The sequence below is a fragment of the Anoplophora glabripennis genome, unplaced genomic scaffold (assembly GCF_000390285.2).
Source record: "Anoplophora glabripennis isolate ALB-LARVAE unplaced genomic scaffold, Agla_2.0 scaffold42, whole genome shotgun sequence".
Lineage (NCBI taxonomy): Eukaryota > Metazoa > Arthropoda > Insecta > Coleoptera > Cerambycidae > Anoplophora > Anoplophora glabripennis.
In genome coordinates this window covers 3,293-22,716 of record NW_019416219.1, presented here as the reverse complement: position 1 = coordinate 22,716, position 19,424 = coordinate 3,293, and the positions used below count along the sequence as shown (strand labels likewise).

Here is a 19,424-nt window from a genome sequence, read left to right as displayed (position 1 = left end):
CAAATTCAACTGAAATTTCCTGTTAAAACTCACAATCAGCCTCAAATTTAAACTTGAAATTTTGAATGTGAACTCATTCACGAAATTTCAAGTCTAATTAATTGTAAGCAAGAAATTTTGAGTTTGAATTTAAAACTTCGAGTTCAAATTTAAAATTTTAAGTTTTGATTTTAAAATTTCATGTTGACACTTGAATTTTCTCAAAGTTTGTATTTGAAATTTTGAGTTTGAATTTGATAGTTCGAGTTAAAATCTCATAATTACAAGTTTGATCATGGAATTTCAAATTTGTTTGAAAATGAAGGAAAGAGCAAGAACAAATTCCAAATTTAATTTTGTATTGAGACTCGAATCTCCAAATTTGAACTTGAAATTTAACAAATTAAAAGAACTTTTTTCTACGCTTTTGTACTCTTGTTTTCTTTTTTATTTTCAACACTTCGCCTTTATGTATATATTTGTTTTCTCAAATTTTCTGGGTGCCTAGCGAGTTAACGACTATAAATTTTGCGGTTAAATAGCACTTGAAATAATATGAAATTCGACAATAAATAGTGCGGCAGACTGAAGCATGCTAGTTTTATTAAAGACAAAACGCATAATTAGGGGGTGGAGAAATTTAAGCCTGGATGAGAAAAAAATGGTGTAAAAGAGTTCTCGAGAGGTTCCCGAAATATTTTGTTTAGATAGAAGGTACATTATACCTTTAACTCTAGATAGATAGAGTTAGATAGATGGTAGATGTAACAAATAATATTTTTGGATTGTCTAGCGTAGTTTTCGGGTAATTAATGATAATACAAATAATAATCAGGTGTTTTTCGCTACGTGTAGTTTTTTCTCTATAAAAAGCTGTCCAGATATTGAATATGCATGTTAATGTATAGAATTTCATAATTTTTAGTTCCTTTAAGCACATCGTTTTTATTCTAATCAACACATTTGTACATATTTTTAACGTTGATTTAAAGATCTTCTTTCTGTGATCATCTAAATTGTTTTATTCTTTTGTAACATATTTTCTTTGAAGCGGGTATGGGTCTTCGGTCGTATTAAAAAAAATGTTCACGTCTGAAAGTAAATTTAAACCATTGAACGGATTTTTTCGAAATTTTAAACTGAAATATTCGCCCTACGTTAAAAAATTGTACATTCCATGAATGAATTTGAAAACGTTTTTAAAATCTGACCGAACGTTCGCTGCCTGCTTCGACTAGTTTTAAATATTATAATCGCCTTATTAAGAGAACAATATTAGTAATTTTAGACTTCTTACAAGTCTCATAGATTTGATTGTTTGGCTCTCCTTTAATTAAATAATGCACAGGGTTACATACTAAATATTTAAACATACAAGAAGTAACAGCGAATTAGTGTAGTCGCCAAAGTTTAATCATCGAATTGCTTTTCTCATTGTATTCTCTTGCTTATCGATTAATTTTTAAAGACTGGATGCTTGGGGTTTACAGTTTTATGTTAATCGTCGTACTACCCTTACGGTTTTATTTTCATAATCCGCAGTATTATATAACCTGACATACTTCGTGTATATAACGGCTTGTTTTACGCAAATTTTATCTTGTATCGTAGAAATCATTTATCATGTTTTATTATTCGAGAGAGAACGAGAGTTAAGTTCAAGTGTGGGATATTTTTCAAAAAGTTTGTCCCGATAGGAATTTTAATCAGGAAGAATTAAAACTGATTTAGCGAGAATTTCAGACCTATTCGAAATGTGTTTCGCGTTTAGGAAAAAAGAAACTGGGACTTGCAATAAACGTTTCATTAAACCGGATTTGGGATTCAATTTTTTTGCATTTGTCTTACACGAAAGACTCGCCGGTCTCTTTGTAGCACATTTATTCGTTCACGATAGCACGTCTATTGCTTCTGGGTTATAATTTAGTTAAAAACAAATAAGTGAGAATTAATGACACTACTTGTGTATTTGTTTGCACGTTTCTAATTAAACTACGTAAAAATTGAAAAAAAAAGTGTATATTAATCACGGGTTTACCCCTATATCAGAAGTATATTTTTAACTGGTCTTGAAGGTTATATCAAAATAAAAAGCACAATAATTGAAATTTACCTCATAATTTTAGAGACCTCCATTTTTCAGAACGTTTCGGAATTCGTCGATAACAAAAAAATATGTTTTCCTACACTACTTTTATTATTTGTATGTATATATCGCTGGGTTGGTTATATTTATAATATTAGTTACCATATATAGAAAAGCGCTTATAAGGTTGTAGTTGATTCTGTTTTGCATTATATTGATCGACTTCTTCAATGATATCAAAAAATAGGTTAAAAAAAAATCAATAATCACTTCCAATATAAAATATAACAAATATTTAAGGTTTTTACTATATGATCTAAAGGCTGCACTACAGAATAGAATTCTAAACGTTACCGTAACATTTCCGCAGTTAAATTTTTTAAAATTGCATTCGGCTTCCTGGAAGTTTGCAGCGATATATGTATATTATTTTTTTTAGGCTGCGGTGGGGTTATCGTAGCGTTTTATAGATTTAACTATTATATTAGAGTTACACAAGACTGGTGTAGAATCATGTCAATATTTTAGCTAATTAGGGTGTCTCGGCACCAAATTAAATGGTGATAGGCTATTTAGTAGTTATTGTATATTATATTAACTAAGTAACAACCATGGATTGTCGGAATTTTACTTTTGGTGTTTTCATTGTTCGAATAATCTTAATGGATTTTTTCACATCTCCCTTCAACTACAAAATGATGATAGTACAAAAAGATTTGTTAGAAGTGAATGTATATATATATTTATTCATTGTATATAGTTTTATTGTATAAAAAATTAATTTTTTTCTTTTTTCAACAATTGAAGTAAATTATTATTACGTCTGCAGATTTTACGTATTTCATAGAGGCCTTAATAGTTAATAAATATCCTATTAGCAAACATTTTCAACTAGAAATGAGTTATTTGAACGTTTCGAGATATTGTTGATAAAATAATTTTATGTTCATTAGTATAACAGCACTTGGAAATGTCATTTAAATTATTTAAAAAAAAAAGAGAAATTTGTATATACTTATTAAAAATTGATATAACAAGTGATAATCGGTGTAAAAAAATCCATTAGCATTAGAATTTTATACTTTTCATCGGAGTTGTTTACTGTATTTTTCAGTACAAAAATAGAATAATAATTTTTTAATAAAAATTAACACTGCTGTTTCCTATAAGCATATTTATATAGTGTATGTCAGTCATAGCTGTTTTCAATAAACATTATTAACATTACAAATTTTCTCAAGGTGTTTGCACATAAATTTTCCCAATTAAAAGTATTTAGACAATCTGTAGAGACAAATTTATATATTATATTATATGATATTAGAAAACGTTTCAGTAAAATTTCTGCTTGTGTACGCCTAACCACCGAATATCACGTTTACCAAAATTAACATAGTTTTTATAACTGATTTTCTGATTAAATGCAAATTAAAGCAGTAATCTCTTCCGTCACACAATAAAGTAGATCGATCGTCGAAAGAGATATACAGGGTGTTTCATAATGATGTGCAAATATTTTATGGTGTTTAGAAAGTAATTGTAGGGGGGGTACTTCCATTACATTTTGAGCCCCCCCCCAAAGAAAATATTCAATTCTCAAAATGTTCGAAAAAATTAGTTTTTATTTTTTTTATCAAATTGTTATAAACATTTCGAGATTTGAATATTTTCTCAGGTGGGCTCAAATCAGAAAAATATATTGGAAGTACCCTCCCTAGAATTACTTTTTAAACACCTTAAAATATTTGCACATCATTATGAAACAGCCTGTATATACAAAAATGTTTGTTAAAAGTCATTCCAAACTGTATTGTTATCCTGCAATAGAAGTTTTTGAGTGACGTATATTTCAATTTTATTACGGTTACAACAGTGCAATCTTTAATAAAGGAATAGACTAAAAAAAATTGCATGTTAAAAAATGAAACACATGGCTTACACCATTTTTAAATATCTTTATTTCTTTCAGAAAAAAAAATGTTGCGTACTGGAAGTAATTTTACTGAAACACTCTTTAAAGGATATGCTTCTAAATATATTTCATGAAATATTAATTAGAAAATAGAGTTAAAGATGTTGGTCCTGCATTTAACCTTTTCCTTTCGGTACTGCTAATGGCGTCATTGTTAGCAAATATTTTTTGTCAATTTTTTATAGATCATATTAAAACGTGTGGAACTGTAACTTGCCAATATAATTTCAGGGACCATAGGAGTATGCATTAAATCACTTCAAGTCATATCTAATTTTTATACTGATTGATTTGTGAAAAATTGACCTAGTCCAGATGTTTAATTATAAAAAAGTTTAACTCGTGCTGAAAACAATCATAAATGACTTAATTAAAATAATCTACACATTCTAAAAAGTACAGATGTTTATAAAGATGGATCAAATGTACATAAAACTTTAAGTTTAAGGAGTTTAGTGGAGACAAAAAGTCGTTTAAGCTCTTTCTCCACAGTTGCACCATTAAAAAATTTTTTTCTATGGAATTTCACGAGGTCCAAACAAATGAAGTAGATGTTCTTTTTAGATTTTTACATTTGATTCATTTTATATATTCACTTTATCGACAATGAATTTCTGTCATATTACAAAGTAACGTTACAGTTATCGTGTGCAATAGAAGCTACTGCTTCAACAGTAGAAATGGCTTACTGATAATAAACGATTTTATTAAAAGATATTATTTATTTGGCATTGCTCTGAAGAGAAGTTAATTTATGTAAATCCCGGCTATTAACGTTTGTTGTAAAATGTAGTTTTATAAAATTATGTTTGTCTGTGGTAAACTTGTAAACATTAGCAGGGTACATAACTTGTGTGTGATTTTTTGTAAGACGTCCATATTTTCTGAATTCCCGATTCATTGCTTTCAAATTGCGGGACATTCAGAATAATATGTTCTAAATTTTGACTGCACATACTGACTGCATTATTAACCTGCCACAAAAAATTGTTAGTTGGACCAAGATAATTATAATCGGTTTAATAAATGGGGATCCTGATGTTTCGTAATTTGGATTAATATTAAATTTACTTTCGATGTTGCGGTTATTTTTAAGATTTTATAATTTGAAGTTTGTATTATTTAACGCAGATCTCCATTTTTTAAACTAAAATGTTTCATGTTCGTACAAATCAGTTGTCGATGTTGTTCGAAAGATAGATATTAATTGTGATTTGGCCTGAAATAATAATATTTGTAACTTAATGTAAAATAGACTATCTGCATGTAACATAGATTTATAACTGTAAAAGCTTGCATAGGATTTTATTAAATATTTTAGTATGTTTTTCTCTATATGAATTAATGTTGCCTTTTTGTCAAAAAATGTCTTTACTGGTGTAGACACACACTTGTGGGGCGTAGCAAAACCACTTGGTGTTTTTGCACTAATAAAGTTTTTTCAAGGCTTAATCGTAGTATTAATTTAAAAACAATTCAAAACTTAAAACTACTGGGAAATTATCATTCATAAAATTGTGGAGATCACATACCAAGTCGGCCATTTTGGTGATAGATGTATTAGGATCTCGGAAACTATAAGAAGTAGAAGAACCATTAGATGTGAAACTTAATTTATTTTACAAAATTGGTAAACAACTAATTTTTAACTTTCTTGTATAAAGAAAATATCTGAAATAGGTTTTGAAATGTCATTGCAAAAAAAGAATTATCAGAATTTGGAAATTTTGCTTTAAATTTTTTGAACTCGGTTGAATAAGGAGTATTCTAAATAGTTTTGAGTATAATTATGTATTAAATTTAACTGCAAAAAATGGTGTTAGACAAAGTTTTATTAAAATTTGAGCGCTCTCCACCATGGGTAATAATTATCATAATTTGTGACGCAACTGCTCAAATGTAGCCTATTTTTAATAGATCTGTTGTTAATTATTTATAACGACAATGACAAGTATCGAAACACTTCATGCCTTAGAAAAATTGGATATTATGAAAGCAAAATAACGCCGTTAATTTCTTGCTAACTCTGTCGCCCTCTAGCACCTGATTAAGCAAGTTGGGAATAAGGTAAGTTTAGTTAAAAGTTGATTTGTACAAAAGCATATGGTTAAAAGAATTGCAAAAATAATTAATCTACATTAAATCTACTAAAAATTAGATATATTAGTGACAAACTGGTATTTAAATACTGGCGTGCTTTAGAAAATTTTCAGTAACTCGTTTAAACAGATTTCAGAAAAATTGAAAAAATTCCGGTGGACTGTAACAGCTCTCGTTACTCCAAAACTGCATTCAGTTCCTCTCTAGCTACCCCAGTTTTTAAGATTTTCGATTTTTTTCGTTAACGAGAGCGTTTGCACGAAAACCGACAATACAGACGTTGCAACAACCTTGCGTCCGATACCGCCACTAGAAAGTCTCTGTAACTGTAATATTTTTACAATTTTTGTGCTATTAGGTTAGAAATACATAGGTCCAAGTGGTTTCAATGATTTTTTCAATTAGGGAAACGGAATGATCCATAATTTAATGCCCTGCCATCTATCAGTCAGAAACTGCACTGAACTACTGGAGAATTACTCAATGGGTAGTCAACTGTAACTTCTCATTCACTGGAACGTTAATTCAGCTCTTTATACATAGATGGCGCCCTATGCTATGCTTTTTAAAATTATTTCGAATATATGTTACATTATGTAGAAAATTGAAAACCTGAAAAAGTTTTTTTTGTTAAAATTTCAAATTCTTCTTGTGATATACTACTTGGCATATGCGTGACATATTCCTGGATTTATTTAGGAATACAGTGCCGCTCGAGGAACGAGGCAAAAAATGCTACCATCTGTGAGATAGTAGTGTTATTAATTACAGTTTCCTGTATAAGTTTAACTTTAAAATAAGTGCGTTCAGATATAACTAGATGGGTTAACATTTAAGATTTTAGTAGAGTAATTTTAAATCAAATGCTTTTTATATCCATATCCAAAAAATAAATTTCTCATAAATACATATAAACTTGCCTTCAAGTAGATTTAAAAAGTATTATATTTGTAGCATCGTTTCTTTTTTGTCTAAAATGTGCTAGTTATTTAAAAGATATTTCGATTTTATCCTTATATTACGTAAATATTTTGAAGTATCTAGTAGTAAGTGCCAAAAGTGATTTTTCTGTTAAAAATACCATTAATTGGCAGTTGAGAGTTTATGTTCTTAAAAACATATTTAAGTCACTTTTCCTTTTCTACTTTTGTAATTGGCCGCTAGTTTCCCGCGCCTGTAAAGTTCTAGCGCGTCGATAAGCGGATGGGGCATCGACCGCTGTTTGCTGCTAAGGGAGTGGTAGCGGATAGAACCAATACGTACCGTGTTTGTGTGTAGTGCGTCGCGACCATTGGTCTACAATTTGCCGACCAATCATTGGGAAAGTGCACAGTAAAATATCCAATGTAAGTTCACAAATTATCAAACATATTCTATGCTGCATTCGGATCTCAACTGAGGGAATACAACAATTATTTATTTTTCATCACGGAAAAATTACATGGCCCAACGCATCAACTTCGTGGCACTCTACTGTAATGGCGAACGTCACGGACAAAGGCGCAAAGGCCAGTCGAGACTTCATTCCTAATTCGTGTAAAACGACGGCTCATGCCGTGTTGTTATGGGCTTGTGCTTCATTGGAAATGTACAACAAAATGTAGTCTAATTCAGTAATAAGGTGTCCCCAATTTATTAAAATAAAACTGCAGTACACAGTACTACAACGTTTACCAATATCGTGTTCTAATAACTATTGGGAAAAAATCTATAACACAATTAACTTCATATTTATCATACATTCCAGTTTGAAGAGCCAGATATTAATATGTTATTATGAGTTGTATGCATAACTTACAATATGATGTAATTGTAACTGATAATCACTCAACATTCAAGGTTATTTAACTAGATAATTATTTGCTTTCGATATTGATGAATATTCCTAAATAGATTTTAAATGAAAAATCGTTTACCAGAAATTGGTGTCTTTCTGTTTATTTTAAAGATGTTAAGCTATAATTAAAATAAATTCAAAAGTTTTTTTAAAAATCGTCGATACTAAATAAAGAATGACATACAAAGATATTTGGACAAGATTCCTTACTGATGATATTGAAGAAAACAAGAAATTGAAATTGAAATGTATTCTTTCACAAGAATATCCGACATTTTGTTCTAACGTCACATTTGACTAAGACCAATACATAAAAATAGCCACTATAGAAAACTCACTATTTCTATATTTTTTAGGACTAAGTGTAATTGATCAAAAATAAGTAACAATAAAAGTAAAATATAGAAATATTAGTGTCTTTCTATCGTGGCTATTTTTTATGTGTTACGCCATTAATGTGTGGTATCAAAAAATTATCAATATATTTTTTTGAGCAAAAGAAATGATCATATTTTAATAATGAAAATTGGGAGCCATACCATTTTTAAAGGATAATTTCTAAACCTTTTATAAGGAACTTATTAGTTGAAGAAAACATTTATACTTTACGTTTTAAGCATTTTTTTCATCCCCCAATAAAGATCTCTCTAGGGCTAAGTAATAACAAAAGGTTTTTGAGTTTTTAGAGTAAAAAATATTGGAATTGGCATCAAAAAGCAATAACTCCCTCTATAGACCCTAGAAATTGTTGTCAGTCCATTTCCATTTGAATAACTTGTGGTATCAAAACCAACATGAATACTATCCAGTTAAATTTGGATAAGTAATGCAGTTGTTGCAGGTGTAGTAGTTGTGTGTGCCAAATTCATACGATTTAATTTGTGACTCATCAAATTACTTATCTATGAATCCCAATTTTGCATTGTGTGCATCATAAAAATGTATGTCATTGATATTTCATTTTCAGTGTCTCTCTTATTATTAACATCACTAAAAAATGGAACAACAAATAGCCACAACAGCCGACGGGCAAGTGGTTATACAACCCATACAGGGTGTTGCGCCTCAACAGGTACAAGTTATGCAGATGAACGCAGGCCAGGTGATCCAAGGTGCCAACGGCCAACAGATAATGGTACACACAGTACCGCCTGGTGGTCAAATACAGGTGGCAGCACCAGGAGGTGCGCAGGGACTTCAACAGATACAGGTTGTGCCAGTTAGTAGTCTCCAACAGGGACAGGTATTGGTGCAGCCACAACAACAAGCAGCTCAAATTGTACAGACGGCAGACGGCCAGACATTTATATACCATCCAATGACCATAGATAGCGGTGGCATACAACAAGCCACACCAACAGGTAAGCGGTGGCTATGAGGTGAAATATAGGATATTTTATAGCAGTAGGTTGACGCCAAATACGTATTTGTAACCTATTCCTTAAAGATCCAAACAAAATATGTATATTTTACAGTATTGAACATAAATGGAAATCTCGTACAAATAGCTGGTGCTCCGCAAGCCGCTACAACTAATAATACCGTAACACAAACAACGGTAGCTTCACCCACGTCGCAACAGGTGGTACCTCAAACGTTGACGACGGTATCCCCCAATCAACTAGCTATGGCTAACGGAAATATAGTCATGGTGAGAAGTGCCACCGATGTACGTAACACACCGACAATGTTTGAGGAATTACTTTGTTTCTTTTCTTATCTAAACAAAAATAGTAAATATTTAAAATAATTTCTCAAATATTGTTTTTATAATTTACTAACTGTGATGTGTTCATATCTTACCTTAGTACCAGAATCGTTTTTACTGTTTGTGATTGGTTATAATTATTAATATTTGAGGAGTACTAGAAATCTGCCTAGCCATGGTAGAAACAGATGACTGTGCTGTGCCTCATAACGTTCAGTAGTGACGACACACTGCTTGTCAAATTTCAATGCGATCATTGTTTTGTTTTATGAATTTTTTTTCAATAAAATGGGTTGTGTGAAATTTATAGTACGATAAAATTTTTAACAACGGGACATCTGACTTAAGAATATTGGCTTTGGCACACTTTAGGGAGTAGACTTCTCACGGATTTTTTTTTTCACTTTACGTTAAACTGTCGATATTATTTATAAATGAAGATGAATTATTTGTTGATTTTTTCTGTATTGATTTTATGTAATAAAAATATATTACTATTCATTCTTGAAGATGGTACCAAGCACAAGCGGTCAGCAGTTCCAAAGAGTACAAATACCCGGTACAGAATTCCTAGAAGAAGAACCCTTATACGTGAATGCAAAGCAGTACAGAAGGATACTTAAAAGAAGACAGGCTCGTGCTAAATTAGAAGCCGAGGGGAAAATACCCAAGGAAAGACCGGTACGTTGGCGCTACGTAAAGTAAAATTTCAAGTCTTATTTTGAAAACAGTTCTGTATCTATTGATATTTGGAATTTTAGAAATACCTCCATGAATCCAGACATAGGCATGCCATGAATAGGATAAGAGGCGAGGGAGGTAGATTCCATTCGGGTTCGGTTAAGAAGAGAAAGTAAGATCGGTTACGCTTTGGCATTTGCCTTTATTAAGCACGGTGTATTTTTGTAGGGAAGCGGAAGAACTGGCAAGGCAGCAGCAACAGCAACAACAGCAGCACCAACAGCAACAGACGCATCATGAGGTTCAGGGGACCATCGGTGTGTCTTATAGCAACATCGAGATGGGGACCCCTATAATAATTGAGGTAGGCTAATATTTTTAATTCGTAAGTGAATAATACAAAAAAAATTCATATTTTCCAAAAGCTGTTTTTTTTATAAAGTATTTAAAAAATTGAATTTTACTCGGTTTTTTCCGTTATTCTTTCAGAAAAGAAAAAAAATGATATAATCAATTATATCAAAAGTTCTTATAACTTTCTCATATCTCAAAAAAGCAAATTTAAAGGGAAACACTTATGATGACTCACCCTGTATAGTCAATATTTTAATTCCAATTTTTTCTTTGCAGAATGTAATGCCAGACCTAATGAAATCAGACCCTCTTTCGATAGAAGGCAATTAGTAGACCGTTTTTTTTTTATTTATTGATAAATGTTGAACATTGTTGTACATAACTTTGATATTTAATTGATGTTTTTTTTTTATAGAAAAAGAAATGTATTTGGTTATTTGTCTCGTTAGACATATCGATATTTTTATTGTTTCATTTTTTACGCAAATAGTAGTTGTAAGTCCCTTTTGTACAATTGTTAATACCACATGACTGATAAATTTATAACTAGTTGTAATTGGAGAACGTAATACTATTATGTTAAATAAAGCTTTTTTAGTTAACAATTTTCTCATCTACCATTTCTACAGGGCGGCCCAATTGAAACAGTCCGCCCGAAATATTTTCAATGCAACAGATTTTTCAGGAAAACTCCCAAACAGGTCGATTTTGCTTTCAAGGGAAACATATTTTGACCATAAATTCATGGATGCAGGGTCATCCCCCTAAACGGGATGACAACCCCTTCAAGAATCTTAAATGGACGGATCTTGAAAGCAAAATCGACCTGTTTCAGGGTTTTCCTGAAAAACCTGTTGCAATGAAAATACTTCAGGTGGACTGTTTTAATTGGGCCACCCTGTATATCCTGTGTAAAAATTGTCCATCTAGTATTTTCATTTCTAAGTTTGACTGGTTAACTATAAATATACATCGCCAGTCTGGCAAGATTATTAAGATCACCAAGTATAATGGAACGCATCGCATAAATCCTTTAGGATCGACAAGGTGATTTAAAATCGAGTTGTTGTCAAGTGTCTAGATGAACGGATTAAAATGAACTAAATGTGGCATCATTGCAGAATGGTCACTGCTACTCTGTCCAGGCCTTCGAAGGACCAAACTGACGGAGAGCAACCTGCTAATCCGCAGATATTAAACATAGCACATACCTTTGCAAATTTTATAGTGGTAATAATCTACGTCGTCTGAAATAAAGTTTATTATAAAATATGCTTAAAATGTATCTACTGTTTACGACAAGGTGACAAGAGCTTCGATTTTATCACTTTATTACTGGATATGCAGCATTCCAAACCAGGTACTTCTACAGTCAACCTGTTCTTAAAGGAACCTGTACTGACATTTTCCCTTTTGGTACTTCTCGCAGTGCTACATGAAGAAATACTCAAAAGTTCATCTTGACTGGAGCTTGAAATTGTTTTTGCAATTTTCTCTTTGCTTTGTAAGGACCTTCGGGTGCACCTGGTTGGGGACAAAGAATATTTTAAGGACAGATCCGTGTTACCAGGATACGTTTTACTGTCATCGTCGCTGTGTGAAGCGTCCTTGTCCAATTGATGTCTAAAGTGACATTGCGTACAACTGCAAACACATTTTGGTTTTTGACGTCCGTCGTTCTTTTCACGGAATTTCTTTAAAAGCGGATAAATCTTCTTACAGCTTCCCCGCTCCTCAATTTGTGTGGTTACTCGCTGTTTATTAGGTTTTTTATGAATCGTGCAGCTGGACTTCTTGCAAAATTCATAGTACGAGCTCTGTGGACTGGGAGGAGGGTTTTCGTTTTGACGAAGTATAGGTAAATGTTTTGTATTCGTAATTTTTGACGTATTGGCTGCAGGGCACTTATCCTTATTACAAAATTTGTAACAGGTCTTTGAAACGACAGCACTTTTGGTGTCTTGCAGTTTTGCAGGCTTTACTGGGATTCTGTACAAGAAAATATTATGTCAAGAGATGAACAAATGATAATGCACTTCCTTTAATTTCTGTAAAATATTTTTAAAACGCTTCTTGCCCATCAATGGCAAAAATACTTTATGTATATTTTTATACAAGCAGAAAGATCGTTTCATGTTTTTGTTACATTTTACAAAATTCATAGATGTATGCACGTCAAAACAGCAAATGACTTGGTAAGTGGAAATTCTAAGGCAAGGGATAACTGGGATCTTGTCTACAAATGTATTTTCCTTTGCAATGATTTAATCTATAAAAGAATATAAAAAATAAATTAATAAAATTACAATCGAAATAGTGTACATAAAATTAAAATTGTCTTTGAATCAGAGCGATGGATATCTTTTATTTTCATCCTCCCTTGCCCTAAAAAAACGTTCATTTGCGATTTCCCTACGCAGTTGCTTATTCTGCTGACTATACTCTAAAGCTTTTTCTTGGAATAAGTCTAATTGTTCAGAAGTTGTAACTCTGGAAAAACAAAAAACAAAAATCCGTTTACTGTGTCACAAAAAAATTAACCAGTATATAAAAAGTGATTCGCAACTTATCTGAAAAAAATTAGGAAAGCGTACAGCGTTAAAATTGAGGTCGAATTTCGTAAAAGGGAATATCTGAGTAGAAAAAACGTTTTTTCAATTTTTTTTAGTTTTGTTAGTTTCAAATTGAAATTCCAATAATTGTGGAAGGATTTATTGGAATGCATTAAGATAGGAAGAAACACTAATCAGCATTATGAGATCAGGATGCGCAACATTTTTTCTGCTAAAGGTAAAAAATTATAATAATATGTAGAAAATTTCTATTGTATGTTCATTTGGCCAACAGCATATTTTAATTATTTATGTTCTCAAACAATTTTATTGATGGTAAATTTCGATTTGTTCCGTTTCAAAAGGTCTCCAACATGCCATGTAATAATATTAGTAAACAAAATATCCCTCTTATTTCTCCCTTTTGCAATTGCAATATGAATGATTAATAGAAGGTGCCTATAATAAATTAAAATGACCTGAATCACACCAAATTCCGCATTGCTGCACTGCACTGCTGGGCAATTTGTCAACCACTTGTCAACAGCTGAGATTTATTGCGCAGTGGCCCAATGCAGCTGTGCTAGGATTTCGTTTACCCGCGCTCACATTCTTCAACTGGATGTATACATTTCTACCACCTCCACGTTTAGTTCGACCGGACCTGTATGTGGGTATGGCTAAATAAATATGAGAACAAGTTTGTCAAATATTTCAATGCCGAGTTGCTGCGTCAGCGACCAAACCTGGTACATACTGTTAACCTCACAACGTGACCTGTGAAGGGAGAATTCAGCGAGAACAGTCACGGATCGCAGAAGTTGCTGCCAGTGCTGTGGAGAGCCTGCTCTATAGTTCAGGAATCGCAGATTAACGGCGCAAAAAGTTTTTTCAGTACATTATAAAATATATAATTATTATGAATTTTTTATAAAAATTGATTTTTCCAAAGAAAAAGTTTGGAATATAATATGTGTAAATGTTATCTCGACATTCCAAGTATCGTAAAAGTTATGGGCGATTTAACGAGAAGCTGATGAGCGACCAAGTTCCCAAGCAAGTAAATTTTTGGCAAACTTCAAACGCGATTATCTCGAAACATACCATTCAAAGATGGATTTAACTAATTGCTTCCAAAATTTGTCACAATATTTTCAAACAGGTTTTCTACTTCGAAACATAGAATTATTTTTTTACCAAATCAGAAAGGTCGGAAATTAAGGTTGAAAAAAGATTTTAAAGTTCAACCGGGCGCAATTTCACGAAAAAAAAAGTCCAACTTTGTGAAGGAAATCATACATTACATTTTGAGAATTTTTTTGAAATTTTTGCTTCATATCAACCGACTGCATGTAATCTAAAAAAAAAAATCAGTTTTCATGACGGATTTTGAGAAAAAAGATGAATTTCTGAAGAATAAATGTAGCCTCCATAAATAAGACCCACATAAAAGCTACACTCTGTATAAGAAGTTGAAAAATGGTTTGGAATAAAATACTGTTTTGCCATGAACTAGCCATGACCTACACTTGTCTGATTTTTAGTAGGAACACCGAGACTGCGTTCCCATTCTGTTTACATAGTACTGCTCGGTAGATACGAATTCTTGCCTCAATCCAATCAATCAGTTTTTCAGCAGCGAATATACTTTTTAAAAAATTGGAATAGTGATAGGTTTTTTTTTAAATTTTTCTTTGGTGTATTTTTTACATTTGTTTATACCAGCTGCACACTTCCCTAATGTTTTTCAAATAAATTTTTTCACTTAAAACTGCAAAATTTAAACATACTTACAGCCTCTCCTGAAGTTCGTCAACCTTAGCCTTCAGCTTCGTCACTTCCCCTTGCAAATCCTGATTCAAGAGCCTCTGCTCTATGATGTCTTGCCTAGCCTCTTTCAGCAATTTTTCCACACCGTCCAAGTTGTTCCTCTCCTTATCCAACGCCTTTTTCAATTCCTCGTTCTGCCGGATGTGGAAATCAACGTTTCTTTCCACCTAATACAAAAGCGTGTAGTTTTTCGTTCAGCGTTCTCCCGTTATACGTACATTTCCACGCTGGTCTTCACCGTCACGTACCTCTCGCTTAAGGCTATCTCTCTCGTGATCCAACTTCACGCACAAATCTTTCATCTGTTGAAGCTCGGTTGTCAGTCTGTCGTATTGGTTGTTATTCTGTTTCAACTGAATCTCTAAACTAGCCACCTGACTGGTCAAACCCGTTACCTAGAATCAGAAGGAAATGTTAAGTACCTCTTTAAAACCCTATAAAGGAAATAAAACCTGCTTTTCGTAACTTCGAATAACGGCGTCTTGGTTCTCGAGTTTCCTCTCTAGGTCCGAAGCGTGGTCCAGGGCAACAGACAGTTGTACTCTAGACTGAGTGGCCTCCGTTTCCAAAGTGTGGTTGTTGCTCTCCAAAATGTTGGCCTCCTCGGATAAACATTTGAACTGGTCCAGAATCTCCGTCCTTTCGAGTTCCTAGTGACAGATTAAGCCGTATGAAACAAAAAACAAGAAAAAATTTCTACCTTTTGGGATATAAGATCCTCCGTTCTTTTCACTTCAGCCACATAATGCTGGAGCTGGCGTTTCAAATCGTCGACTTGTCTCTGGTCTATATCCAGTTGCTTCCTCGCTTCTTTACAGTCACATACGACACTAGCTATATCATTTTGTAGCCGTCTTAAAAAAAAAACAATATAATTTGTGGTGGATGTAAAATATGAGGTTAGCAATCGTACCTGTTTTCTTGAACCGCAGCTTCTTTTTGCTTCTTTTCATTTTCGAAATCTTTCTGTAGTAAGGCGATTTCTTGCTTCAACGAACGTAGATTTTGCTGTTGAGTAGACGACTCGTCGGAAAAATTACTGCAAAAAAATTCAATTTAACTTTTAATAACATACTTTAGTATATGTTTAAATAGGTGAAACTATACGTTATTTAAACCTCTCCCTCTCTTGTATTCAAGGAAATCTTTTTAGCTATGAAAAAATACTGAAAGCGAGGGTTTTCATTAACTTGTAAAATTCTCTGACCATAGAGACAGAAATTATAAACATATTAGGAAAATAGGACAATCTAGATGTTAAAAAATGAAGGCTCATTAAAATTCTGTATGTCATAAGACACATAAAAGTAAACAATAGGATGTGTGTTTGAATGACTTGTATTGTGTCAGTGTATTTTCATGTATAGAATATGTTCAATTATAAATTAACACCTGTTATTGCTAATCCTATTGAATTTTTCAGGCTAGGACATCATCTGCATAATAATAATTTAATAAGTTGTGACAACATGAGATGTTCAACGTTACAACACAGAAAAAATTTAATATAAAACTTTCGTTCGATCTACATCTACAAGATATAAAGAATATCTTAAAAATAGAACACCCTGAATGTTTCAACTATAATTGGCATTTATTTTTAGAAATATTAATTTTTATTTCATCACTCAAAGAATCACCCCTTAAAATTTGTTAACATACTTAATTAACACCCTTTATAGTACTGTATAGTACTGTATAGTACGATACTTGACCACATGACCAGTATAGTTCCTACCTATTATTATTATTTTGACTATTTCATAGTAAACTGAAATTTACTTTTAATTTAATAGGGAAAATAAAAACAGTCGATTCAAATTCCCACATTTATACTCATTACAAAGGCGCCAAATTCAATTTTGGAAAACAAAATGTGACTTGGAACCTAACGGCGAAATATTGACAAATTTTAAATTCAAATAATTTTTCAAATACAATATAAGGTCTCTAACTTTATTCCATCTGGTGCACCACTATTTAATATTTGGTGGAGATATTTACCATTTAAATTTTGACAAACTATGAAGAGCAAGGGCGTCAAAATTATTAGTACGGCTCTGGATTTTTGCATAAATATTTATTGCCACAATTATTTATACAGGTTGCAGTCAGATCTGCATATCTTCTCAGTACATAATTCTTTATAGGATTAATTGCGTTGTTTATACAATGCTTTGTTTACGCAAATTAAGCTATGAATATGGTCAAAGGCAAATAATTTCTTATTGCTAGGTTGTAAACATGTTGTCAAAAATTTTTCAAACTAAGAACATAAAATGTACGGGTGTATTCGTTGCCATTATACCAAACACCCGTAAATGGGGATTAAGAGATACAATAAGGTCGATGAAATTAGAGCAAAGTCATAGAAGTAGATGACGAATACTGTGCCTACGAGAATTTTTTTCTTTAATCTTGAAATTATCGACGAAAAACTGAAAATATTAATTTTCCTTCATATATTTTACGGAAAAAAGGTAGACAGTTTTTAAAATCGATCATTATTATTATTACCACACTTCTTGTGCGTACGTTGTCGTATATGCTATTGCATTTGTTTATTAAGCGCATTTTTTTGATGAATTTGACTGGTTCTCTTAAGATAACCGAGACATCCTCATGGTAGGACTTCAAAAAAGACATCTGGAATATACATCGTATAGTGCGAGCACGGATGGTTTTGAAAAAAAGGAATACAAATATTAGAGAGGACTTTTGGAAAATAATATTATTACGGTTATTTAGAAAATGACGTTATGTTTTTGAGACGGATATTTCATAGAAGTTCCTGCAATAGCTGAATATACCTAGGTATATTTACTTCCGCTTGTATCACTGACATAGAAAACCTGAAGATGATTTAATGTTACTCGAAACGTCAAATATCACTACTTTTCCACCTTCCCTCGTACAGCGGTTTTCCTTTTCCTTTTATAGGCGAATGGATCTTGAACAGATGAAGGCCGTGGCCGGTGTGTGGCCATCAAAATTCAAAATACCGCGAATGCGACCTCCAAAATTTACCTATTAATAATTACAGACGACCCGTTAAGTGAAAGTATTTTACGCACGTACCTATAGCGATGCATACGAAGAAGTTGTGACATTGAATTCTAGTTAGGCCAATAAAGAAGCAAGGCACAAGGATGCAATCATAGTTTAGCCTCGAAGATTATAAAAAACTCGAAACATAAATAATTGTCCATACAGGGTGTACATTTGGATAGATCTTATAAAATTACGTCTTAATATAAATTTTTTTGTGTCTAAACTCATCCTGCTGAGTTATTAGTTCTTAAAATGAAGATGAGCTATACTTTATGAATATCGTTTGTATATGTATATATGTATATATGTTTGTATATATGTATATGTATATTTTTTCTTACATATTATAAGCGTGACATAAATATTTTAATTCAAGAATATATGAAGAAGGAAATGTGGAGGATGACTTAGAGCAAACAGAAAATCTTTTTTCTATGAAAGGAAAAACTAAAATCATAGATAGATATAAAAAGAGACAAATAATACATAAGACCAGTACACCATGCCAACCAAAAATTGGTATTATTGTTATTAAATCATATTAACCTTAAATTTTTTGTATCTAAGACATATATTACACCACTACACACTACATAAAAGTATTATCTCTTTCTTTTTTCTTATTTGTTAAATACGTTATTGCCAAAATGCGACACAACCGAGAAAGTTTATCCAGACAATAACTACCATCGATTAAATTCTTCATATACAAGGAAATGCTAGGTGTATTCACGCTGCGTGCGTGAAGTGGTACACTATTGGTTCTTAAGCAAATTGAGTTATATAACAGAAACAAAAAATGCATAAAAAGCAGCGACAGGCGGTCATCAGTTTTGCCTAAATCGCATCCGGTAGGAACTCAAGATCTGCACGTTTGTAAACTTTCCCATGATACTTATGGTGAATTGTTCAAGGCTTCAATTTGTTATGCGTTGCTCGTAGTTGTAAATTAAGATAAATAAAACAAAGGGATGCCTTGTTTTATAAATAATGCTTACATAGCAAGAATCTTGTTTAGATGACTGTAACACATTCAAATCTATGGAGTTACTAAAATTACAAACTGCTAGAAGACATTTTTCCCAGAAAAACTAAACAAACGTTTAAAATGGCCAAAAGTTTCAAAATGAAACGTACTTAATGAACCCACTTTTTTTTAACTAAATCAATGTCTGTCCCGAATTCCTGTTAATTATTATTGTTAACACCTTTTGTCAAGGGGGTCGACAGCCAATGGATCAGGAGGGGGGCAAGATAGGAGAAAAAATGGGAGA

The 19,424-nt window shown here is 32.2% G+C and overlaps 2 protein-coding genes across 3 annotated transcripts; one reads left to right on the top strand and one right to left on the bottom strand.

Annotated features, from left to right (window-relative positions):
- The first annotated feature begins 7,386 nt into the window (after positions 1-7,386).
- Positions 7,387-11,316, top strand: LOC108905394 (nuclear transcription factor Y subunit alpha). 2 transcript variants are annotated; one of them, XM_018708229.2, is made up of 7 exons: positions 7,387-7,483; positions 8,942-9,335; positions 9,450-9,625; positions 10,193-10,363; positions 10,444-10,535; positions 10,592-10,727; positions 10,994-11,316. In XM_018708229.2, exons 2-7 carry the CDS (start codon positions 8,972-8,974, stop codon positions 11,045-11,047), a joined length of 993 nt encoding a protein of 330 aa, XP_018563745.1. In that variant the 5' UTR covers positions 7,387-7,483; positions 8,942-8,971; the 3' UTR covers positions 11,048-11,316. The 2 variants fall into 2 exon arrangements, with proteins under 2 accessions (XP_018563745.1, XP_018563744.1); XM_018708228.2 differs by having other exon boundaries at positions 9,450-9,643.
- Positions 11,317-12,975: 1,659 nt separating this feature from the next.
- Positions 12,976-16,138, bottom strand: LOC108905349 (centrosomal protein of 135 kDa-like; the record flags this gene model as incomplete). The annotated part of the gene is made up of 6 exons (XM_018708179.2): positions 12,976-13,207; positions 15,064-15,266; positions 15,318-15,494; positions 15,552-15,749; positions 15,800-15,953; positions 16,013-16,138. Coding segments are annotated over 6 exons (1,003 nt in total), but the record flags the coding sequence as incomplete, so codon positions are not given.
- Positions 16,139-19,424: the final 3,286 nt, after the last annotated feature.